This window comes from Pimephales promelas, chromosome 2 (assembly GCF_988280905.1).
Source record: "Pimephales promelas chromosome 2, fPimPro1.hap1.1, whole genome shotgun sequence".
NCBI classification, from domain to species: domain Eukaryota; kingdom Metazoa; phylum Chordata; class Actinopteri; order Cypriniformes; family Leuciscidae; genus Pimephales; species Pimephales promelas.
This window is the reverse complement of record NC_142770.1, coordinates 940,001-965,544: the sequence shown is the minus strand read 5'-3', so window position 1 is coordinate 965,544 and position 25,544 is coordinate 940,001. Positions and strand designations below refer to the sequence as shown.

Sequence of the window (25,544 nt, the reverse complement as noted above, 5' to 3'; positions counted from 1 at the left end):
AAAAGAAAACTTTAAATCACTACCATTCAAAATGGGGTCAGTAAGAAATGTTATTTATTTTTTGATGGACAAAGAAATAAATAAATCAATCCTTTTATTCGAATGAATTAAATTGATCAAAAGTGACAGAAAAGACATTTCTAATGATAATAAATTATGTTCTTTCTATTTCTGTGTCTAAAATGGGATACATCAACATCTGGAAAACTACTTACACTCAAGTTCATATACATTTATTTAGAGATTTCTGTAACTTATCCAACCATACACGAGACAGATCAGACATCCAAGAAATGCAAAATGACATTACACTAAACATGATGCAAGAAGTTTTACATTTTGTTAACTCAGAAAACTAACACATCTACAGTAGCAATAGCATGGAGTTTTGTTCTAGCATAACGTTACCTAATGTTTTTATAGGCATACTTGCACCACTTAAATCATTGTCAAGGTCAACTAGAGAAGAGCAGCGCTTGCAGACAGTATATGCCCCTAGGTAAGGGGGCGGGGCCTTACCAGGCATTGGCTGCGCGCTTCTGTCCGTCTAGCCCATAAACAGTATAAGAAGTGGACAGAGCCATCTCATTGGAACTCAACTGAGACAAGTGAAGCCCGTTTTTAGCGATTTTTTAGGACTTCCGTTCCTGACGCGCAGACTCAAACCGACTCGTAGACGTGACGTGAGCAACCCGTCTGTCTTCTAGTGGCTGTGGCATGAGAAATCTGAATCATTCCCTTCCGAAATTTTTCCTGACCTGGGTGTGCTCGTCAGGAGTCAAATCGGTTTGTGTGTGATGTGTTGATTTTGCCGGCGTCCTTCCGAGCAGACGAGAGCTATCTTAACACACCACACACGGCAGGAATATCTGATCAGATTATTTGTGATTATCATGTGAGCATTGAGACTCTGTTTGTATGTGAAACTCTTCCCACACTGAGTGCAAGTGAAAGATTTCTGAGATCTTCTTTGATGTTTCTCCACTTCATTCTCCCCATCCAACGGCCCTGAAATTAAAGTTAAAAAAGTGTGTGAAATTCGATGTAGTATGCACTCCAGGCGGCTAGGTGGCGATGTTGAGCACTGCCACACAACAACACCAAGTCCGCGCGCCTGCGTACAACCTTCGCCGTCAAGCAGACTTTTGCGTTTTTACCGTTTACACGGGAACGTGGCGGTGGAGCGTTTTAAAGATTTCCACTCTGGAGGGTGGTTTCACTGTTTTGCGTTTTAAGCCCCAAAAACGCCGTCGTGTAAACGAAAATATATTTACGTTTTCACCCGCAAACGTTCTCGTGTAAACAGGGCCTTATTGACAATAAAGGGTTACTACTACTACTGATCTGGCAGAGTGCAAGAATAACGAAAACCAAAACGGTTGAATAAACGAATAAACGATTGTTGTCATGATAAAGAGTCAACGTAAATGTCAACTTGCATTATTGGAAACGTAATGCAGGTTTGCTCTGCTAACTAAAGTGTTACGTTTCCCTTTGTTCTTCTCGCACAGTTGTCAGGGGGCTAAGCAGATGTTGAAACTGTGACCGTTAAGCATAGAGGGAATAGCGCTTCTCAGAGGCCATTGTGAGGCGAGGGGAAGGATGTGGTTTTAACGCCTGCAAGTAAAATAACGAGTAAGAGTTTAGTGAGCTTATGTGTGCAGAATCTTAGAAGATTGATGTTCTTTTTGAATTTATTGTCTTTTTCTGAAAAGCCCACGTGAAATGTTGCGTAAACAGTGTAAATTGTATAGTGATCTAAAGTGTGAACGGTTTACCTCAAAAGACTCGGCGAAAGTGGTGACGTCATCACCGCAAGACGAAATGGCGGATTATGATTGGTCAAATCACCAGTCAATCAAACTCCTTGTGAAGGGTCAATTAGAGAAGCCTTAATTTTCCCCCGGTGCGTTGTACCCTACATCTTATTACAGATAATAGTGTTTCCATGCCGGAGCAGAGAAGCGAACTGACTGAAACTCTTCCCACACTGATCACATGTGAACGGTTTCTCTCCGGTGTGGATCCTCTCGTGAGTTTTCAGGTTTCCTGATTGGTTGAATCTCTTGTCGCAGTGTGAACACTTGAACGCTTTCTCCCCGGTGTGCGTATTCTGGTGCACTTTTAGTTCGCTATTTGTGATGAAGGACTTGCCGCACTCGCTGCAAATGTGGTTCTTCACGCCGCCGTGTCTTTTCTGGTGGACTATTAAAGAACCGAGCTCTGTGAAACTCTTTCCACACGAAGAACACGAGTGAGGCTTCTCCTGTAAATGGACATTCAGGTGTTTCTTCAGGGATAATGACGTAAAGAAAGACTTTCCGCACTGATCGCAGCCGAACAGTCTCTCTCCAGAGTGAGAACGCAGATGTGATTTAAGATATTTCGCCTGCGTGAAACTCTTTTCACACTGAGGGCACGCGAACGGCCGCTCTCCGGTGTGGATCCTCGAGTGGATCTTAAAGGTTTTTCTGTCAGCGAAACTCTTTCCGCAGTGAGCGCATGCATACGGCCTCTCTCCGGTGTGGATCCTCGTGTGGTCCTTAAGGTTTCCCTCATACTTGAAGGTCTTTCCACAATAGTCACACGTGAAGAGCTTCTCTCCGGTGTGAACTCTCATGTGGACACGGAGATTTTGCTTGAACGTGAATCTCTTCCCGCACTGACTGCATGAGAACGGCTTCTCTCCGGTGTGGATCCTCATGTGGACCTCCAGGATGTGTTTGGTGGTTAAACTCTTTCCACACTGAGTGCAGCTGAAAGTCTTCTGGAAAACGGTTCTTTCTCCGGTTTTTGACATGATAATGATTTTTCTCCTTCACGTCATTCAGTTGATCATTCTCATCCATCAGGTCTGAAATTAAAGAAACACAAAAGCTCTCAATAAAGACAGTTCAAGAGATTTGTTCAACTTCTATATACGATTATGATGATTTCATTATATTTACAACAGAAATGTGGGATATTCATATGGAATTTTATTATATTATTAATGTAGTCATGTAATACATTTATTAAAGAAGTAGTAATTACAATATTTTTGTACTAAATATAAGATTTTGTGCATTTATACTAATTGTATTAAGGCTACTGTTTTTTTTATACTAATGCCATAGAAACGTTACAATTTACCATGGTTTTGAGGTTCTATACACGCGTTTTATCATGATCCAATTCTAAATGTACTCTACTATGGATGACCAATCGTTAAATTTAATAAACAGCCAGAATATTTACATTTTACCATATAAAAATGACTAATTTTACTGTTTGTGTATCCCAAACCAAGCTGTCAAATGTTCTTTTTTAAGAGACCAAACATGTAGTAATTATTAATATTGCAGATTGCAGGGCAAACTGTGCTGAACTGAAGACAAATCTGTTTTCTGTTCTGAAACAATATCACCTGATCACATATGCAGTGAATAAATGTTAATTCCTATGAAATCATAAGCTTCCAGAAATTGGGAGATACCTCAGTTTTGGATTTGCTGTGTGTGTACAGTCATAGAAAGTGTCTTCTACAATATTATTTAGTGTTTTTCCTCACAGCTATTTTGATATTACAACTAAAACAACGAAATATTATAAGAACTGCTTGAAGCTTTATTAATTTTCTTCAGTCTGATGAAAAATCATGAATAAACAACGTTCTTATTCAGTAACCCACGATATAAAACGCATCTGAATGTATTTGAACGATCAATCAATATTTCGTACCACAGAATGAAGTGGATGATCCGTTAACGCGCGCCGCCGTTTGAACTGAGAACATTTTCGATCTGTCGCGCCACAGGCTAAAGAGCGCGAAAACGACCAATATTAAAATTTATCACAACAACACAAAACTATATGCAAGTATTTCAGGGCAAGGGCTCCACAAATAATAGGAAGGGAACAAACACTGATAAATCTTGGGATTTAGGGATCTTTTACTCACCAATTCAGTCGATTGAAAAAATAATTAAAACAAAATCACAGCCCAGACACAAGTTATCGGTCATAGCCTCATTTTCCTTTTACTTTTGGGTTATGTGACAAACCAACTCACGGCGCATTCTAGCCCCCTACTGGACTGGAGAGTGGAGAAAAATGCAGTTCAATATTTGAGTTTTTAAAACAAATAAACATAAGTCCATATGGATGTAAAAATATTAGGTCTTTTAAATAGGACAAATATAAATTATTAATTATGTAGTAGAACCAACATAATGAATGAATGAACCAACTAATATTGATAACTCAATAGTCAAATCAGAAGAATTAACATTTATCCGAGAGTCGTCGATCAAATAGTCCATGCGTGAGAAGTCAAGTATCGTCCTTATGTTTGAATCCTAGTAGTCCTTGAGCCCAAAAAATAAATCAAAATGTCCAGGAATAACGGAAATAATCCTCCAACCATGACGAAATAGCAAAAATACCAAGTCTTAAACCTTGATGGGTAATTAATCAATAAACGATTCGAAGGAGAGGGCTTAAAAACTCCTCTGGTCTGGTTTAAACAACAAAAATCTGTCTGGTTCAAACAGGATCACCTAACGGGCATACTGTATCTTTTAAAGAAGGCCTTCCACCTCCAAGGTGCTCTCTTGTCAAAATAAAAGTCCATTTTACACACATACACACACACACACTGCCTCTCTTTCTCTCTCTCACACACACACACAGACTCACTGTAAAAGCCTCCAAAACCTCAAGTTTCACTAATACTATGACTCATCACGGCCACAACATCGGGTGATGCTTTTTCCTGTGACTCGGCAGTTGATTTGATTGGCTGAAACTCTTCCCACATGCAGTGCAGTGACACGGTTTCTCCTTTCAGATGTCCTGAGCGACTGAATCTCTTGTCGCAGTGTGAACACTTGTAAGGTTTCTCTCCAGTGTGGATCCTCTCGTTTGTTTTCAGATGCGAGGTCGATATAAAGTAGCCCGACTCCGCCCTCCTACGTACTTCCGCTCAATTTTCAATTTCCTCCGGTACTATCTGGGATTGTGGTGTATTCTTTGGTTTTCTCCAGTGCATTTTTAACCGGTCCAATCAGCGGACAGAGGGAGTGGCTGAGAACGATGGCGTTGATGCCGTGCGTTAAGAGTTGTCATATCACTTCAACAAACGCTTGTCAATGGAGCGAGGCCAGAATCTCTGTACAAATGAAATGTTAGGCTACATATAAAGCCACTTCCGCACTCAAAGCACACATTGAGTTCTCACTCGGGTGTGCATTTTTTGATGCTCCTTTTAGCCATCCAGTCCTACTAAACTCTTCCCGGACAGAGAACAGAAGTAGGCCTTCTCCTGTCGGCGTCTCTTCAGCATGGACGACGACAGAAACGCTTGATCACACTTTTCGCAGTTAAACATCCGCTCTGCAGAGTGTGAAGATGCTATTTTGGACTGCGGACATGTGTGAAACGCTGTCCACACATTTATTCATTTTAGCCGACGCTTTCATCCAAAGCGACTTACAATTGCTATATACTGTATGTCAGAGGTCGCACGCCTCTGGAGCAATAGGGGTCAAGTGTCTTGCTTTTTTGTGAAACGTTATCAACAGTCAATGAACAACTACAGTCTCATTAATGAAGAATCAGGAATAAACACCACCAACCTCTTTGTTCTTCAGCGTGTTTTATTCTGCAGTGTTCTGGATCTCTCATGTTCTCACTGATCTCGTATCTGGCGCCAACAAATCATTAAAAAAAAATACACTTATCTTTTACAGGTCTTCCAGCAGTGTTGTAGTACTCGAGACTCGGACTCGTCTCGGACTCGGTCTCAAAACCATATTTTAATGGTCTTGGTCTTGTCATGGACTCGTGTCCATTTGGACTCGGAATTGACTCGTACTCGAACATTTTTTTTTTAGGACTCGGAATTATTCCCGAGTCCACTTGAGTTCAATTAAAAATATTTTTCATGATTATTAATGTATGTTAATAAAATATTTCTTTAAATTGATTGACACGCCCAGTGATTGGTGATTTTCTAGTGCGCAACTGCGCATGACAAATTGTAATAAAATTACTTTTAACACCACCTACTATGTGGCCTTTTTACCCTAAACTGATCATATTTTTTAAACTAAGTAAATTCAGTAAAAAAAACAAAAAAAAAGGATTTCTCTAAGTAAATAAAAGTAAATTAGGTAATCAACCCTCACTGGTCTCGGTCTCGACTCGACCGTCTCTGGTCTCGGACTCGACTCTCTCTGGTCTCGGTGTCGACTCGGACTCGAGTGAGGTGGTCTCGACTACAACACTGTCTTCCAGATCGTGTTTTTCTACATATAATGGCTGTTGAGAAACACCTACACTCTTAGAAGAAATGGTTCTATTTAGAACCAGAAAAGGTTCCATCCCCCGCTTCATATATGGAACTCCAAATAGAATATATAGAACCATTTTTTTTTTGGTAAAAGGTTCTATTGGCCAAGAATGGAACCCCAGGGTTCTATATAAAACCCAGAGGAACCTTTTTTTAAGAGTGTATAGAACCTTTTAGGGGTTCCAAATACAGAGCGCTGATAGAACCTTTTAAGGTTCTATATAGAACCTTTTCTTTCTATAGAGTGTATGGTGCATCTCTACCACCTACTGGACGGAAGTGTGAACTGCAGGATATGTATAATGGAGATGTATGGAAAAATAACTTGTATGGAACTCGAGTTGCTATTGCCAGATTATTTTTAAAAGTGATGAAATTTACATTTAATTTTTGTAGCAAAATTATGTTTTAGGGCTCGTTTAGATTATATAGACACATAATCGTGTCCTTAGCGATATTAATAATATTGTTTATTAGCCATATTTTTCTTGCCAATGTTCTTAAAATTGAACACCTCATATTTTTGTTTGCTAGCGGAATGACAAATTGCTGATTCGCCACTAGGTAACACGACATATACAAAACAATTATCTGTATATGTTTTGTTTTTGTAATTCAAAATCTGATTAACATTCCCGTTAGATACTTGAATGAAGATGAGCACGATCTGCTGATAGAATAGTTTATTCACTACAGCATTGAGATGCAATGTTGAAACCATTTGATTTGATTTAAATAAAGATACTTTTTCATTCATAATCAGCAGCACAAGATTATGGAGGCTCATTTCTGCCACTCAATAAACAATAAAAAAGGTATTGCCACTTTTTATCTCACAATTCTGAGAAATGTCCAGAGTTGCGATATATAAACTCGCAATTGCGAGAAAAAGTCTGAATTGCGATTTCGCAATGCAACAGTAGGGGTACAATCTTCAGCTGGCATGTCATGTGACCCGTCAGTGGCTGGCTGGCAGTCTGCCTTGGCTAGTTTCAGAAACCATTTATTTCTGGCACTTTTTGTGTTTTGTGTTCCTCCCCCTCTAGCTCATGTAATATACATCTGTTGATATGATTATGTTCTTGTGTATGATTGATGTTTTGGGGCCGGTTATCCCAATTAAAGCAGTCAAATTGCCCTGAACACTGATCCCTGATTTGCCTGCTTTAATTGGGATAAAATTCTCTAAAACGACAATCATACAAAAATAATAAAATGCATGAGATTACATTCATAAAAAGAAAACAATGTATTTCCTTGCAGCGAGAGTGACAGAAAACGCGTTATGGGATAACCGGCCCCGAAACATGCCAAAAATAAATGGTTTCTGAAACCTGCCGAGGCAGACTGCCCTGCCGCCACTGACGGGTCACGTGACATGACAACACTATCTCACGACCAATTCGTACGAATTCGACGCATGATTAAAAAGTGTCTAATTCGTACGACCTCACTCGTACTAATTCGTACGATTTGTCTAAACCCACGTGATGGTTAGGTTTAGGGGCGGGGTAAAGGGTAGGTCATTCGTACAAATTCATACGAATTGGCCAATTCGTAAAATATGTACGATTTAGCAAAATCGTATTAATTCGTACGAGTGAGGTCGTATGAATTGTTATGAATTAGCCACTTTTTAATAATTCGTCGAATTCGTACGACTTGGTCGTGAGATCGGGTTGGACATGATGTCGGTGGCGGCTCCTAAAGGCCAATTTATACTTCTGCGTCGAGGGTACGCCGTAGTGTATGGCGTTAGCTACGCACGTAGGCGACGCCGTCGTGAGCATTTATACTTCTGCGTTCAGGTCTTGGTTGCTCTGCAGTACTGCTCTGAAACACTAGTTGGCGGCGGAGGGTTTTAATGTTCCACTGTGTTTAGATTCCTCACGGCTAGGTAACTACAAGCAACGGCGACTGAAAGAGAGCTGATCATGTTGGAGCTGGAGCTTATTGAGGTGGAAAAACAGTTAATTTTAGTGAAATTACTAAAACTGAAAGGCAGAAATGAAAGACGTCGGAGGAGATGGTACGTGTGGAAATCATAGACAGTGGTGGAAATGCGTAGGAGGAAATGCGACGCTACCAAGGCGACCAATCACCGATCTTGCGGTCCGCGTCGTCGCGACGTGTAGTTACATTTTTGAAGAGGTGCGCGTCAGGCTACGTCGAAGCGTACGCGGTATGGGACGCGTCTGTGTGTATGCTACCGCGCGCACCCTACGCAGAAGTATAAATTGGCTTTTAGATTGAACCCCCACTCAGTTTATATTTCGCAATTCTGAGATTTAAATAAAATCTGAATTGTGAGATTCAATTATCTTCTAAATTGTTTTATTCCGTGGCGAAAACGAGCTTCCTTACAATATACGCCTACACACATTTTCGCAAACATAATTACACAAGTGTGACACGATAAGAAATGACATTCACTCCACGATCAGCGTTTCGATCGGATGATGCTTTTTCACATGAACGAGCAGATGCCGCGCTTGCTTGAAACTCTTCCCGCACAGAGCGCAGTGGTGCGGCTTCTCACGGTGTGTGTTCTCGTGCGCGATCAGCTGCGGTACGCGTGCGAAACTCTTCCCGCAGAGCGCGCACTTGTGCGGTTTCTCTCCGGCGTGAATCCTCTGGTGTTGCTTGAGCTGGTCGGCCGTCACGAACGCCTTCCCGCACTCGAAGCACACGTGATCCTTCACGCCGCTGTGCACTTCCTGGTGCCTTTTAAAGCAATCCACCCGCGCGAAACTCTTCCCGCACAGAGCGCACAGGTACGGCTTCTCTCCCGAGTGCACTTTGGTGTGTCTCTTCAGCGCGGACGCGGTGATGAACTCTTTCCCGCACTGCTCGCAGTTAAACGACTTCACGGCGGAGTGAGAGAGCTGGTGATCTTTGAGGCCGTTGATGTGCCGGAAGCGCTTCTCGCACTGGTCGCACGCGTACGGGCGCTCTCCGGTGTGGATGGTCATGTGACTCCTGAGCTTCTCGTTTCGTATGAAGCTCTTCCCGCACTCCGGGCACGCGTGCGGTCTCTCTCCGGTGTGCAGTTTGATGTGCCTCTGTAGGTTAGCGTTGCACGCGAAGCTCTTAGCGCACTGAGGGCACGCGTGAGGCTTTTCTCCGGTGTGTGTTTTCATGTGTCTCTTTAGCCTCGTCCTGCACGCCAAACTCTTCCCGCACCACTCGCACGTGAACGGCTTCTCTCCGGAGTGGGTTTTGGCGTGCCTGGCGAGTCGGGCTTTACACGCGAAGCTCTTGGCGCACTCGGCGCACGCGAAGGGTTTCTCTCCGGTGTGAATCCTGATGTGCCGCTCCAGTCTCGCTTTACGTGCGAAACTCTTTCCGCACTGCGGGCATGAGAAGGACTTTTTGACGTTTCCTGAAAAAGACGTTTCCGGCGGCGAGGGAGACGGAGGCTTTTCTCCTACAGTGATGGGATGATGATGATGATGATGAGGAGGTTTCTTCTCCTCCACCTCGTTCGGTTCCTCTTTCGCTTCCATTAGCACCTGAAATTAACATGATAGACGTCTTTAAATTGGCATGGGAAAATAAAGCAAATTTGAGTAAATATATGTGCTAAACGTTAACTCGAGCATGTCAATATCTTGCGGGGGAGTCCGTGGAAAAGGAGAAAATCTGTAACAAAAAAAGTAAATAAGATTAAAATAAGTAAATACATACAATAATAAATAAATACATTAAATAAATAAAAGTAAATAAATTAATTAAATAAATACATTATTTATAATTAAATAAATTAAGTAAATAAATACATTACAATAAAATTAATCAATTAATATTTTTTTTTATTAAAAGTAGAAGTTGGTTATAAATCCATTAAATAATTTGAAGTAGATTAAAAAAATAGTAATACAATAATAAAATAATAATAATACAATTAATTCATATATTTTTACATTTATTTATATATTTAAATAGAAAAAATAATACATTCAAACAAATACATTACTATAGCAAGCTGTTTATATAATATATGTGACATACATATGTGTGTATATATATATATATATATATTAGGCCTGTTGGAACGAATTCCGAAATTCGAATATAATACGAATATAACAAAAATCAATACTATTCGAATATTGCTTTTTTATATATACAATTTTTAAATTTTCTTAATCTTTAACTTAATCTGTGTTCCAGAAATACATTTTTAATACACAAATCGATTAACTATTCTAGATTAAGGCTACTCCTGTCTTAATCTAAACCCTGTCCGGAAAACCGCACAAAACAGTTCAGCACAGACTAATAAAATGAATGCTGTATAAAAGCTGTTAAGATTGATATCTTTTATTTCATACTAGTTTAGATCCCATATCTAGTTTGGTTCAGTGTGTTGACACCACTGAAATGAGCTTCGAGTGAGATCGGAAGACATCATAAGGTGAAACCAGCAACTACTGTATTTACAAGAACACTTCAACACTAGTGTATGATTTACCAACCCCTGATACAGAACAATAATAAAGCTGAAATATTCAGAATTGTGACGATTCAAGTCATTTTTCATGAGTGATGCTATAATAAACATCATATTATTCTGTATTAGCTATCTGATCTGGGTTGATGGCGATGCCCTCCTGATAAAATATATTTTGTAGTAAAACGATCTTAACTTAACTGTTATTTCTTATAAAGAAAAAAAGAAAAAAAAACACCATTCTGAACTATAATAGGCTTACATTCCCATTGAGATTGCTTTCAAAATTCAACCATTAAAAAATATGAGTTCAAATTCACAGATAATAAAACTTACACAAAGACGTCAATATTTTCCTCACTCAGCGCTCCGTCATCTTCTTCTTCTGCCCTTTCATGGCGGAAGACTAAACACTGTGAACGAGCATTTCCGCCACCCACTGGACTGGAGTTATCGTGCAGATGGAGCGTTTGAGGAATATTGATAAATATTCTCATTCTGAGAAACTTGATAAGATAATAAAACACCGCCTGAGCATAGGGCGTTTCCGGGAGACCTGCTTAACAGTTTATCTGAGGTGCCAGTGACCATTCTTCCAACGGTCAGTAGTTTAATTAATTTACAATAGCAAACGCTGGAAAAGTTCACCCTGGAAAAAAATAAAAAAAATAAAAAAAATAAAATATTTAAATAATTTTTTTTTACATACACACATGTATGTGTGTGTGTGTGTGTGTGTGTATATGTATGTATATATATATATATATATATATATATATATATATGTATACATACATATACATATGTAGAACTATATATAAATGTGTGTATATGTATATATGTGTGTGTGTGTGTGTATATATATATATATATATATATATATATATATATATATGTGTGTGTGTGTGTGTGTGTGTGTGTGTTTATATATATATATATATATATATATATGTGTGTGTGTGTGTGTGTGTGTATACATGTATATATTTGTTATATATATAACATTAATTTTGTATGATTCCTTAGCGTCTTCGAGTCCTGTTGAGTTTAAAAAAAAATATTATTATTATTTTTTTATTCTGCCTTTTCTGAAATGCTGAATTAAAATCATGGACAAATTCAATATACTATTTGAACTGAACAGTGTCTCTTGCTGGTTCTGAATAAAACCAGACACAACTTATTAAACACATCGTGGAGTCTGAATTTACAAGTTAATTATCGATTTATTAATTTAATCTAACATAACTCTGATGTACAGTACCCTTGATCTGGTCTTGACCGGGTCCTGCCCATAAATGTGCTGCGGCCCCTTTAAGTGCGACTCCATTTCTCAGCGAAATTTTTATCAAAGTTCCTGAAAAACTCAAACGGTCCGAATCAACAAATAAAGATTGGAGGAAGACTCTGGAATCTAGATGCAAGGAAGAACTTACGCAGTTCAGCTAATATTAAACACCGAAAATATCTTTCATAATTATTATTAATTTTCATATTTTCATCAGAAGCTGCGGTGGGATCAAACCGGACCAGAATCTATAGACATGTCGAGTGAGTCCAGAATAACGCTCTCTATCACACAACAACATTCGTAGCACTTTATAACAGATAATTCTGCATACACGCACACAATTCATCCAATAACACAAAATAATAATCATACTGCAGATACAGTAATACACGGACCTTCACACGGCACTGCTCTGAATCTGCTATTTGGCGTTTTTATTATTTTGCCACTATTGTTGGTTTCAAGTCTCGTAATAATAATACGTTTTGTTTTGTTTTTTTCAAACTAAATTCTGAAACTCTTCTTATTTGGTCAATGTTTAACCAGGTCAACGTTCTCAGTGTAAACGAGTTTAAAGTCCTTATTATATATGATTAACAACTTCCTCTTTCACTGAACTAACGTTATAACTACTGACTTTAATGTTTTTGCACACTAGCTTATATACTTAGGAACATATAGATGGTCTGTGTGGTCAGTCTGTGTGAAAGTACAGTATGCTGAACATAATGGATATTATTATTTAAAAACAGTATATAAAATAATATGCTATGATAAAACATTTTATCAATTTGAGCAACTATAATGAGTAAATGTGCTGAATGATACATACTACATACTATATTTCAAACTAGTATATGTTAGTATGAAGTAGTATGTTATTACAAAATCTTTTGTCAGTTTAATCGAATAATGAGTAAATGTGTTGAACAATGCATACTACATACTATTATTTAATATATACAACGGATAAAGTATGCTATAATAAAATCATCAGTTTGATCGAATGAGCATGTGTTGAACATAAATAATAGTATGTACTATATAAAGTATTAAGTATATGTTTTAAGTAGTATGAAGTATGCTATGATAAAATTGTCAGTTTGATCGAATAACGAGAATATGTTGAATAATTCATACTACATACTATTATCTAAAAAGTATATGAAGTTGTTTGTTATGGTAAACAAAATCTTTGTCCGTTCATCGAATGAGTAAATGTGTTGAACATAATGCGTACTACATCCTTTTATTTTAAGTATATAAAGTAGTATGAAGTATGCTATGATAAAATTGTCAGTTTGATCGAATAACGAGAATATGTTGAACAATGCATACTACATACTATTATTTAAAAAGTATATGACGTTGTTTGCTATGGTAAACAAAATCTTTGTCCGTTCATCGAATGAGTAAATGTGTTGAACATAATGCGTACCACATACTTATTTTAAGAAGTTTATACAGTAGAATGAAATATGCTATGATAAAATCATCAGTTTAATCGAATAATAAGTAAATACGTTGAACAATGCATACTACATACTATTATTTACAAAGTATGTGAAACATTATGAGGTAGTATGCTATGATAAACAATCTTTGTCAGTTTGATCGAATAGAGGAAACATGCTAAACAATGCATACTACATACTATTATTAAAAATATTAAAGTATGAAGTAGTATGCTATGATAAAGTTCGATCGAATGAGACAAGATCAGGAAAAAAAACTATTATTTTGCCAAGTGCATTGCATTGTGGGAAACATCCCACACCGTGTGCTCTGCTGTCAAAATTACAAGTAGACCATCTGCGCAGTTTATTTTGTAATACGTACTGCACGCAGTCTGCATACTGCAGAAATAGTACGCTGCCATGCACACTCTCTCCGTGATGCAATTCTTGCTGCATGGTTGCCGCAGCAACAGATCATAGTGTTGTAGGGGAATCCTAAGCCCCTCCCCTCTGCTGATGTAGGAAGGGAGTGGCTCCGCCTCCTCTACTGCGCTAAGAGATCCCCAAGCCCCGCCCTCTGTGCGTATCTTCCTGCTCTGATAAGAGAGTCTCCGCGCGCCCCTCTCCCTCTCTCTCTCTCTCTCTCTCTCTCTCTCTCTCTCTCTCTCTCTCTCTCTCTCTCTCTCTCTCTCTCTCTCTCTCTCTCTCTCTCTTCATCTGTCCGGTGCAGGCGGCAGCATGTCGGACTCCAGCGCAGCTCCACCGCAGAGCAAAAGCAAAAGCAAAGCTGTCAAGAGAGGCAGTTTACACAGCCGGACCAGCCCGGGTGAGTCTCACTGCAGCAGAGAGATAGACAGGTGGAGAGATAGACGGGCAGAGAGACAGGCTGGTTGTGAGATAGACAGGCAGAGAGACAGATGGGTAGAGAGATAGACAGGTAGAGAGACAGATGGGTAGAGAGATAGACAGGCAGAGAGACAGATGGGTAGAGAGATAGACAGGTAGCGAGAAAGACAGGTAGAGAGACAGACAGGTAGAGAGACAGACGGGTGGAGACACAGACAGGTAGAGAGACAGATGGATAGAGAGACAGACGGGTAGAGAGACGGATTCTGTGTGCTTTAAACTGAACCTGTAAACAATATGACAATAAATATTTCAATAATTTTATTTTTATAATAATCTTAAGTGTGTTTTCTCATCACTGGTTTCTAATCATGAAACTTTCAGGCAGTTTTGTTTGTTTCGTCCCTGAATGCATCAATATATTATGACGAATGTGGAGTGCGAGAAGGTGGGATTCTGGGAAATGTTCGCCCAGGCGTGTGATGCGAGAGCTCATGAATTACACAAGAGCGAACACACACACACACGGACACTTTGTGATGCTCGTACTGGGTTTAAACCTTTGGGTTCGTCTGAAACGAGAAAAGTCTCAGCAAAAGATTTAACAGAAAGAAAATAATAGGAAATATGTCTAAACTAAACAATAAAAATAACTAAAAACATAATATTTTTTAATATTTTAACAGTTATCGGTCCAAAACAAAGATGAAAATATTGCAATTTGCAAAAATTTTGATCACAAAGCAACTTTGTGTAAAGAAAGTAGTCAAATAAATATCATAAAAACACAATAATATAATAATAACCACAATATATGATATGATAACAGAAATAATATAACTGTAAAACACCACAATATAATAATATCATAAATAATAAGATATTTATAATGCATATTATATTTTTACTGTTGTAGTCTAATTATTTACTTAATCTGTCAAAAAGTAACAACAAAAGAATTTAAAATTCTACTCGTCAAAGTCAACTAAAATCATTTTCGACTTTTTATTTAGTTAAAATGTCATAATTTACTTACTTATACTTATATTCCACAATTTCAACATTAAGACATTAAAACTTTAAAAGTCAAAATTGTTAGTAAAACAATTTTAGTATTTCATAATTTCGAAGTTTTAATGTCATGATTTAGAATTTCTGAATTATTCTCATTATTATAATTTTTTAAGTCATAATTTTGACTTGTCATCTCATAAATAGGACTTATGTTATGATTTTAATTTGTCATTTCAATTTCAACTGTCAAATTGATTTAGTATGATTTAGTCAATTTTAGTCTAAATTTCTTTCTTTTAATCTTATAGATATAACTTAAGTCATAATAATGGAATTATTAGGAATTATTATCTCAATTTCAATTTCTCATCTATTATGACTTAGTGTGTTAAATCAATTATTTTCAATTTCAATTGTTATCATTTTAAACCTCATAATGTATGATTCAATTTCAATGTTCTCAATCACAATTCAGTTCGTTACTCTCGAGTTACATCATATTTTTCCAGTTTTCTCAATCTTTTTTTATCTCAAAATTAGGATTTAGTATGTCATAATTTCGAGTTACGTCATAATTTTGTCTTTTTCAAGTCAAGTCAAAATCTGTTAATATAATAAATATTAATATGGTTAAATAAATATTAAAATATGTATGTGTGTGTGTAATAGTAAACAGTGAGGAAACTATATAAAATAATAAACAAACTAGTGTTTACAGGACATTTAATCACAGAGATCAATCCGTATCACACACACACACACACACACACACACACTTAACCTTGATGCTTCACAACTGTGTCTCCTGCAGTTTTCATGCCTTTACGATTATCTAACACACACAAAACAAACACAAGCTCTCATTAGTGGCACAATGTGTATGTGTGTTTGTGTTTAGCCAATCCAGTCACAGCTTCTAAAAATGAACACACGTGTGTGTGAGTCTTTAAACCTCAGTCTAGACACTTGGTTACAGACAAAAAACACAAGTCCAGTCTGTCTGTGTGTGTGTGTGTGTATAAGTTCGTCTCACACTTTATTCTGCTCAATAACTATACAGCTACACAGTAAAAGACTGTGAAATATAAAAATATTTTCTGTTTTTAAGTGTCATTCAGGGGTGGGGCTTATCTGAAAAATGTTAGTGATTGGTTGTTCAGAAATTAGAAGAAAAATTTTTTATACACAATTCTGCAAAAAAAAAAAGCATAAAGCTTGAAACCTGCTGAATGAAACCCTTGTAATGCAAGTCCATTCGCTCGGCGGCCATCTTGGAAACGCCCTCAAGCCGCTATTTATCGACAAGTGCAGCTCCGTCTATTTGAACGTAGACAAAAATATTTGGCTAAAAACACCAAGATACGAACACAGTTTTCAGAAAATGATACACTTTCATATGAGTTAAGACGTTTCTGTCTAGAAATCTAAAAATCTTGTTACTTTAGCGAATACGTTTCTAAATTTCTAGAAAAAAAAGTCACAGTACGTTTAAAAAAAATTAAATCAGGACTATATTCTGCCAACAATGGCAACCATCATAAGTTTAAATCACACAAATAAAACGATATTGTTTAGGCTGGTTCAGCGAATATGTCTTCTGGCTCGCGATTGGCTCGTTCGACTGAGAGGCGGAGCTACAGATGCCACATTGAGTGCTATGATTTCTCTTGTAACCTTATTAGTGACTCCGCATAAACATTCAACGTCAATTTTGACTCTTTAACCGTATGACTTAGTATTTCAATTTCAATTAAATTTTGGCTTTTTGATTTAGTAATTATGAGCTAGCATTTCATAATTTGAACTTTTTTCGATTGATGTCGATTTTTACTTTTTACTTTCATAACTACGACTTAAGTTAGTACGTAAGAATTTTGACCTTTAAATATCACAACTAAGTAAATTAAAATTTTTCTCGGAATTATGAGATTGTCAATTTTGTCAACTCATAAATATGACGTCATAATTTAAACGTTTTGGCAATTTCGGTTGATGTCGATTTTTACTTTTTAATCTCATAATCATGACTAATGGCCCTTCCAGGCAGGACGCATTTATTTCAACAGCTTGTGCCGCGCGAGGACGGTTTGTTGTTGCGTCGACCAAAGTGCGCGAGCAGCGGTCAAAGTTAAAATATTTCAACTTTCTCCGCTGCGCTCTGTGATGATTACCTGAGCGGCATATATAAACGGGGCATCCAAACAAGCGCAGAAAGCAAAATGGATGAACAGCGAGTGTGTATCGGAATTTCCGTTGCTATAATACAATTACGCGGTCGTATAGGGACATCAGAAGAAAAGCTGTCTTAAGCCTAGTTCACACTACGTGATTTTAAGCCCGATTTAAGCCCGATTTGCAAATCGTTGAGTCGCCGACAAGTCAGGGTGTTATCGCGTGCAAATCGCGGGCGATTAGCGGACGATTAACGCTCGCCAATCAGTTAGTGTGAAAGAGCCAACAACGCATCAAAGACAGCTCGCAGACAGGTCACCGAGCTCAGAAAAATATCTAGCATGCTAGATATCTCGCGCAGTCGCGCGACTCAATCTCAGTGATGTCATGAGTACAGCCAATCATAGCAACGCATGGGTTGAGGACACCAGGTAAATCTTACTTTTTCTTTTTTGCATTTTTTTTTTCTCAGAGCATATCGTCGAGCAAACAGTGTGCAGCACTAGTTTCTGTCTGACGTCCATATTCGCGTGTTGTGTTCTTCTCTGCAGTTTCGCGTCATTTCTGGTTCGTTTTATTGCGTGGTTTTTCGTGACAAAACATGGTTTCTAGACCAGATAGAATCGTGTTGTTGTCAACTCGTTATTTGGCTGATTATTTTCAGGATTTAGACCGTATTATAGTACTGAAACAGCTCTCATTGAGTCACAAATGATATGCTCTTATCATCCGATCGTGGTTGTATCTCTATGTAGTGCGTTGTTAACTCGTGTAGTGAGTTACCTCCTGTTGTGGATCAATCACGTTGTGTTGTGTGGTGTGAACAGCTAAACAACTTGAACACTCATGATTTCACTGAGAGCAAGTGATGTAGTGTGAACTGCACAGTTCAGCCCGACATTTTAAAATCATGTAGTGTGAACTAGGCATTAGAGACATCTCAATTCAAGTTGGCATGTTAGATGCTATCGCTAGCTTCTTAGAATGGGACCGATACATTTCTTGCTGCTGACCGAAAGGTGGAACAACAATCAAATGACTAGACGTACAGTATATATTCCCGCTAAATGTTGACAACTCCGCCCACTTTTTTCTAGCCAGCGTTGCGCAAATCGCTTTGTATCTGACGGGCTACGCTGAACCCAGCGGCCAGTGCCGCGCATTATGCATTCTGTCTGAAAGGGGCGTTAGCATGTCAGAATTGTGACTTTTAATCGCATAAATATGTGATGATTTCGAAATTCGTAATTATGATTTCGAAATTCGTAATGATTTCGTAATTATGATTAAGTATCGTCAGAATTTCGACTGATGTCATAATTATGATTTACCAAAGCATGATTTTCCTTCTTATCTGACTATTCCGTACACGTGACTACACTACTTTTGAAACGCTCATTACTGAGTTCAGTTTCACATAGTACACACTACAGTGTACGTACTGCACAGTACGCTAGTGTTGCAGTGCTGACACAGCCCCACACACACACACACACACTCACAGAGAGAGGTCTGTTCCTGCTGGTCTTCCCAGAATAACTGTAAACGCAGGGGTGGTTTGTGTTTAAACACACAGTGGTGCGTCCCACCACTGACCCCCCCGCCTCCATCTGCAACGTGGTACGAGCCAATCGTCTCGACACACACACACACACAGAGAATCAGCTGCAGCGAGAAACACACACACACACTGACACACAGGAAGTGCTTCTATCCGGAGCATCCCAGCAGAGATCAGGTACTGCGTCCCGGATGTTGATGGGACGTGTGTGTGTGTGAGACATTTAATTTCACTGGACCGAGAGGTTTAAATGGAATGTCACATGATCACGGTAAAGTCACATGACGAGAGTCGAACTGGGACAGGAAAGTTCAGGTTCGTATTACACCTGTGATTCAATGCGAATCTATCTCGATCTCGAAGTACATGAAGGAAACGTGAGAGGATGAGTGTTTCTGTGCCACCTAGTGCACGTCACTGAGTGTGTGTGTGTGAAGCGTGTGTGTGTGACACTGATGATGAAGTTGTGTCGTCTGCAGACGCACCACAGCCCGAGTCCTGCGCCACACTGCTGTTCTGTCGTTAACCTGATGAGTTAGATGGTGTATTTCTACTCAATCACAATAAGTCAATTGTGTTGTACTTAAATAAGTGTTTTGGTGTACACTAGCCCGTGGTTGCTATGCGGTTGCTGGGTGTTGTAAGTGATTGCTAGGGAAATTGCTATGGTGTTTATTTATTTACTATTTTATTTTACTTTACTTTAAATCCCCAGGGGGGAAATTTATAACAACCAGTTGTGGCTGGTTGTTATGCAATTGCTAGGGTGTTGTGAATGGTTGCTAAGCGGGTGCTAGGATGTTGCTAAGTGGTCACTAGGGCAATTTCTAGGGCATTGTGGTTGGTTACTATGCAGTTGCTAGAGTGTTCTAAGTTATTGTTAAGAGGTAACAAGGGTGTTGAGAGTGGTTGCTATGCAGTTGCTAGGGTGTTCTATGTGATTACTAGGATGTCGCTTAGTGGTTTCTAGGGCAATTGATATGGTGTCGTGGTTGGTTGCCATGCAGTTGATAGGGTATTGTGGATGGTTGTTTTGTGGTTGCTACGATGTTGCTAAGTAGTTACAATGGCAATTGCTATGATGTTGTGGCTGGTTGCTATGCAGTTGCTAGGGTGTTGTGGATGGTTGCTATGCAGTTGCTATGGTATTGTGGATGGTTGTTATGCAGTTGCCAGGGTGTTCTAAGTGATTGCTAGGATTTTGCTAAGTGGTTACTAGGGCAATTGCTAGGGTGTTGTGTCTGATCGCTATGTGGTTGCGAGGGATGTTCAAAGTAATTTCTAGGATATTCCTAAGGGGTTACTAGGATAATTGCTAGGGTGTTGTAGCTGGCTGCTATGCAGTTGCTAGGGTGTTCTAAATGATTGCTAGGAAGCTGCTAAGTGGTTACTAGTGCAATTGCTGTAGTGTTATGGTTGAGGTTGCTAGGGAGTTGTGGCTGGTTTCTATGTGGTTGCTAAGAAGTTGTGGCTGGTTGTTATGCTGTTGCTAGGGAGTTGTGGCTTGTTTCTATGTGGTTGCTAGGAGTTCTGGCTGGTTGTTATGCAGTTGCTAGGGAGTTGTGGCTGGTTTCTATGTGGTTGCTAGGAAGTTGTGGCTGGTTGTTATGCTGTTGCTAGGGAGTTGTGGCTTGTTTCTATGTGGTTTCTAGGAGTTCTGGCTGGTTGTTATGCAGTTGCTAGGGAGTTGTGACTGGTTTCTATGAGTTCTGGCTGGTTGTTATGCAGTTGCTAGGGAGTTGTGGCTGGTTTCTATGTGGTTGCTAGGAAGTTCTGGCTGGTTGTTATGCAGTTGCTAGGGAGTTGTGACTGGTTTCTATATGGTTGCTAGGAGTTCTGGCTGGTGGTTGTTATGCAGTTGCTAGGGAGTCGTGACTGGTTTCTATGTGGTTGCTAGGAGTTCTGGCTGGTTGTTATGCAGTTGCTAGGGAGTTGTGACTGGTTTCTATATGGTTGCTAGGAGTTCTGGCTGGTTGTTGTTATGCAGTTGCTAGGGAGTCGTGACTGGTTTCTATGTGGTTGCTAGGAACTTGTGGCTGGTTGTTATGCAGTTGCTAGGGAGTTGTGGCTGGTTTCTATGTGGTTGCTAGGAAGTTGTGGCTGGTTGTTATGCAGTTGCTAGGGAGTTGTGGCTGGTTTCTATGTGGTTGCTATGAGTTGTGGCTGGTTATTATGCAGTTGCTAGGGAGTTGTGGCTGGTTTCTATGTGGTTGCTAGGAAGTTGTGGCTGGTTGTTATGCAGTTGCTAGGGAGTTGTGGCTGGTTTCTATGTGGTTGCTAGGAAGTTGTGGCTGGTTGTTATGCAGTTGCTAGGGAGTTGTGACTGGTTTCTATGTGGTTGCTATGAGTTGTGCCTGGTTATTATGCAGTTGCTAGGGAGTTGTGTCTGGGTTCTATGTGGTTGCTAGGAGTTCTGGCTGGTTGTTATGCAGTTGCTAGGGAGTTGTGACTGGTTTCTATGTGGTTGCTAGGAAGTTCTGGCTGGTTGTTATGCAGTTGCTAGGGAGTTGTGACTGGTTTCTATGTGGTTGCTAGGAAGTTCTGGCTGGTTGTTATGCAGTTGCTAGGGAGTTGTGGCTGGTTTCTATGTGGTTGCTAGGAGTTCTGCCTGGTTGTTATGCAGTTGCCAGAGAGTTGTGACTGGTTTCTATGTGGTTGCTAGGGAGTTGTGGCTGGTTGCAAGGGATCTCCAGGTGACTGCTAGTATGTTGCTGAGTGTAAAGTGTCGGTGACCGTCGGGTCCCTCGTCTGATGAGCGTCTGGAGGGGGTTTGTGGTCCAGCGGGTGTAAATCGTGAACAGCAGCAGCACTGGTGATGAGTGTTGCTATAGCGCTGTAATGAGTGTGTGTGTGTGTGTGTGTGTGTTCTCTGCAGATCTGTGTGGTTCTGCTGAGCAGAGGCCTCTGATCTCCCAGCGCTCTCTTCCCGGCACTCCGGTCACACACAAACACCTGCCCATCGACCTGCGCACATCCATGGACGGCAAATACAAGGAGATCGCAGAGGTGTGTGGAACACATGTGTGTGTGTAATAAGAGTGTGTGGAACGTATGTATGTAACATTTGTGTGTAATATGTGAGTGTGTGTGTGTGTGTGTGTTGCAGGAGCTGCTGGCGAGGAGTATGACGGACAGTGACATGCGTTGTGCTCCGTACGAGTTTCCCGAAGAGAGTCCCATTGAACAACTGGAGGAGAAACGCCACCGTCTGGAGCGACAGATCAGTCAGGATGTCAAGTAAAACACACACACACACACACACACACACACACACACACACACACACACTGTCCTCTCTGATAACGTACTATGCTGGCACACACTCACGCACACACACTCTCTCTCACGCACACACACACACTGTCCTCTCTGATAACGTCCGCTAGCTGTTATCCAGATCCCACGTCTGTTGTGGGGACACACAGTCACGCACACACACACACACACACACACACACACACACACACTCACGTACGCACACACACTGTGTCCTAACCTGGTTTACTAACTCATTTTCCACACGCACTGACAGTGAGTGTCAGCTAATCTGAATATATCGGATGTTTAATGGTGTGATTTATGATTTTTGTGATTTATCACTAGCATTAATACACCAATGATGGGTCACACTGTATGAAAACATACGGAAAAATTATAATTGCATTTTTATGATATTTTGTTTTATATAAAAATATATATATGTATGTGTGAGACAAATATTAAGAAACTTTATTTATAAAATAAATAAATTATAAAATTAGGAATAAATTAATTATCATTAGCCTTAACAAATATGACTTATTATTTGTTATAGATATTATATTAAAAATATAATTCAATATTAATGATATTAGTATTTAATTATATTAGATATTACACAGAATAATAGTTAAAATTCTGTCATATTATTATTATGAAGTTTAAAATTACAAATTAATAAAATCCAATAATACAGTAAAATACATTAGATAAAAATATAAAATTTGAACAATAATACATAAGTGCATAATAATAAATACAAATAAAAAATATATTATTAATGATGTATTGTTACTAATAAACTATTTAAATGTATCCATTAAAATTGAGTACTTAATTAAGTAAAGAAAATGTAAGGCCACTGAATGCGATGCGAACGGATAACTCAACGCTCGTAAAGATTCAGTTCAGAAGAGTCGCTGATGTGTGAATCGTGTGAATCGTGGGAAACTCGTCTTGTACTCACAGTGAAGAGCGTCTGGAGTGTGTGAGCGCTTCTAATCGCTGCAGCTGCTCAGTGTTGCTCTCTGCTTCCCAAAACACCGCGGCGTTCACAAACACACCGCTGGCTGCGATTCAGCGCTTTGTGTGGGTGTGTTTGGGTTGGTGTCGCTTACACACACACACACACACACACACACTTTCTGCTCGGATGGAGAGTTCCAGATTCCCTCGGCTGCAGTTTAAATGAACAGAAATCAATCAGCATCAGTCACAGTGATTTATACTCTCTTCTCGTGTGTGTGTGTGTGTGTTACTCACTCAAATCTGCTGCTTCGCCTCACGTCCTCCAAGGCTTGAGCCAGAGATTCTGCTGCGAGCCAAACAAGACTTCATGAAAATAGACAGCGCAGCCGACCTGGAGTGAGTCTCTGCTTTCCGTCTGTCCGTCTGTGTGTGTGTGTGTGCGTCCTCAAGGTGTGTGTTCATCCACAGGTATATGCAGGACAGTCATGAGGACGCGGTCGACCAGCATCACATGGAGCGCGAGACGCTCGTGGAGAAAGAGTTCCAGCGCGTGTCCATCTCTGGAGAGGAGAAGTGTGGGGTGAGCCACAGAAACACACACACACACTTCAAAACACTGATCAAAACAAATCAAAATTAACTTGAAAATGCAATGGTGTGTTATAATACATGTAATATTAATATTAGTATAAAAGTATTCTATTGAAATCATTGAATGTTTTACATATATTTAGTTTTTGTGGATTATTTAAATTAAGAGATATTTAAGATTAAAACAAGTGACAAACATTTGCCAAAGTTTTGCTTTCTAATTAATCTTGTTTTATGGACGTTTAGATATTTTACTGGAAAACAGGAGAAATATAATGATTACTGTATTCCTGATTGTTGTGATCCTCAATTATAATTAAATCAATTATCAACATGTGAATAAATGGATTAAAAAGTCTGTTAAATTTATATTTAAAACCAGTTTTGATGGCAACTAAAACTATATATAAATAAGTATAAAGCTGAAATAAAATATAAACATCAAATGAAAAACTTCAAAACCGATAATTAGTAATGTTGCCATGGCAACCAACTGAAATAATATAATAAAATAATTAAATAATACAATAATTTGTAATATAATAAATAAATAGTTGAAGTAGTAAAACGACAAACTACAATAAAAACAAATTAAAGCTAAAAAAATCGAATTAAATAAAATTGAAAAAAGCACATATAACTTACTAAAACGTAAGTTCAAAGGAAAACTGAAAATATAAAAGAAAAGCCAATTAAAAATTGACATTACAATATTATAAAACAATATTAATCAAAACAACCGATTTATAAATGCATGGATAAGCAAATTGATGATGCAATATCACGTTTACCTAATATGGAAAGTACTTAATAAAATAAACAATTATGTGTTATAAACCATCTAAATGCTATTTTTATCTCAAGATATTAAATTCTCAAAATTTTCTCTTAGGTTGGTTCTTAAATTTGTTATCTCAAGTAAATAAATTCTATTATCTCAAAGATATTAAAATTATATTATCTCAAGATATTACATTCTCTTAGTTTTCTCTAAGGTTTGTTCTTAAATTAATAATTTCAAGAAGATCAATTCAATTATCTCAAAGATATTAAATTATCTAAGTTTTCGCAAAGGTTTGTTCTTAAATTCTATTATCTCAAGACATTAAATTCTATTATTTTAAGGTTTGTAAGGTAAATATAAATACTGTAAGGTTTGTATTCTATTATCTCAAGACATTAAATTCTATTATTTTAAGATATTAAATTCTCTAAGTTTTTACAAAGGTTTGTTCTTAAATTCTATTATCTTAAGATATTAAATTCTATTATTTTAAGATATTCAATTGTCTAAGTTTTCTGTAAGGTTTGTTCTTAAATTCTATTATCTCAAGACATAAAATTCTATTATTTTAAGGTATTAAATTCTCTAAGTTTTCGCAAAGGTTTGTTCTTAAAATTGTTGTTTTTTTTTCTTTTTCTTTTTTTTATGTATTGTTTGTTTTTTTTGTTTGTTTTTTTGTTTTCTACATGTTCGAAATAAAAACTTTTCATTCATTTCATTCAAATTCTATTATCTCAAGACATTAAATTCTATTATTTTATGATATTCAACTCTCTAAGTTTTCTGTAAGGTTTGTTCTTAAATTCTATTATCTCAA

General features: G+C 38.3%; 3 protein-coding genes across 10 annotated transcripts in view; 1 reads left to right on the top strand and 2 right to left on the bottom strand.

The window, feature by feature from the left end:
• Positions 1–37: 37 nt before the first annotated feature.
• LOC120486210 (uncharacterized) lies at positions 38–5,753 on the bottom strand. 2 transcript variants are annotated; one of them, XM_089133738.1, is made up of 3 exons: positions 3,941–5,753; positions 1,779–2,854; positions 38–1,008 (listed from the first exon to the last, which is right to left on the bottom strand). In XM_089133738.1, the coding sequence occupies exon 2, from the start codon at positions 2,798–2,800 to the stop codon at positions 1,919–1,921; it is 882 nt and encodes a 293-aa protein (XP_088989864.1). In that variant the 5' UTR covers positions 2,801–2,854; positions 3,941–5,753; the 3' UTR covers positions 38–1,008; positions 1,779–1,918. The 2 variants fall into 2 exon arrangements, with proteins under 2 accessions (XP_088989864.1, XP_088989867.1); XM_089133741.1 differs by lacking the exon at positions 3,941–5,753 and adding an exon at positions 3,721–3,932.
• Positions 5,754–6,999: 1,246 nt separating this feature from the next.
• On the bottom strand, positions 7,000–11,206 carry LOC120486208 (uncharacterized). 2 transcript variants are annotated; one of them, XM_039682085.2, is made up of 3 exons: positions 11,121–11,206; positions 9,926–9,973; positions 7,000–9,843 (listed from the first exon to the last, which is right to left on the bottom strand). In XM_039682085.2, the coding sequence occupies exon 3, from the start codon at positions 9,835–9,837 to the stop codon at positions 8,761–8,763; it is 1,077 nt and encodes a 358-aa protein (XP_039538019.2). In that variant the 5' UTR covers positions 9,838–9,843; positions 9,926–9,973; positions 11,121–11,206; the 3' UTR covers positions 7,000–8,760. The 2 variants fall into 2 exon arrangements, with proteins under 2 accessions (XP_039538019.2, XP_039538018.2); XM_039682084.2 differs by having other exon boundaries at positions 7,000–9,973.
• A 905-nt stretch (positions 11,207–12,111) lies between these two features.
• The window catches only part of ampd2a (adenosine monophosphate deaminase 2a), a 23,941-nt gene continuing 10,508 nt past the window's right edge, over positions 12,112–25,544 (top strand). The window contains exons 1-5 of one of the 6 annotated variants that reach the window (XM_039682460.2): positions 12,112–12,335; positions 22,001–22,131; positions 22,232–22,362; positions 23,680–23,748; positions 23,821–23,932. In XM_039682460.2, coding sequence (XP_039538394.2) covers positions 12,329–12,335; positions 22,001–22,131; positions 22,232–22,362; positions 23,680–23,748; positions 23,821–23,932 — 450 coding nt within the window. In that variant the 5' untranslated portion in view covers positions 12,112–12,328. Of the gene's footprint in view, positions 12,336–13,788; positions 14,359–19,280; positions 19,303–19,327; positions 19,441–22,000; positions 22,132–22,231; positions 22,363–23,679; positions 23,749–23,820; positions 23,933–25,544 lie in introns of those variants that run through there. The other 5 variants (XM_039682456.2, XM_089133416.1, XM_039682457.2 and 2 more) reach the window with 5 other exon arrangements.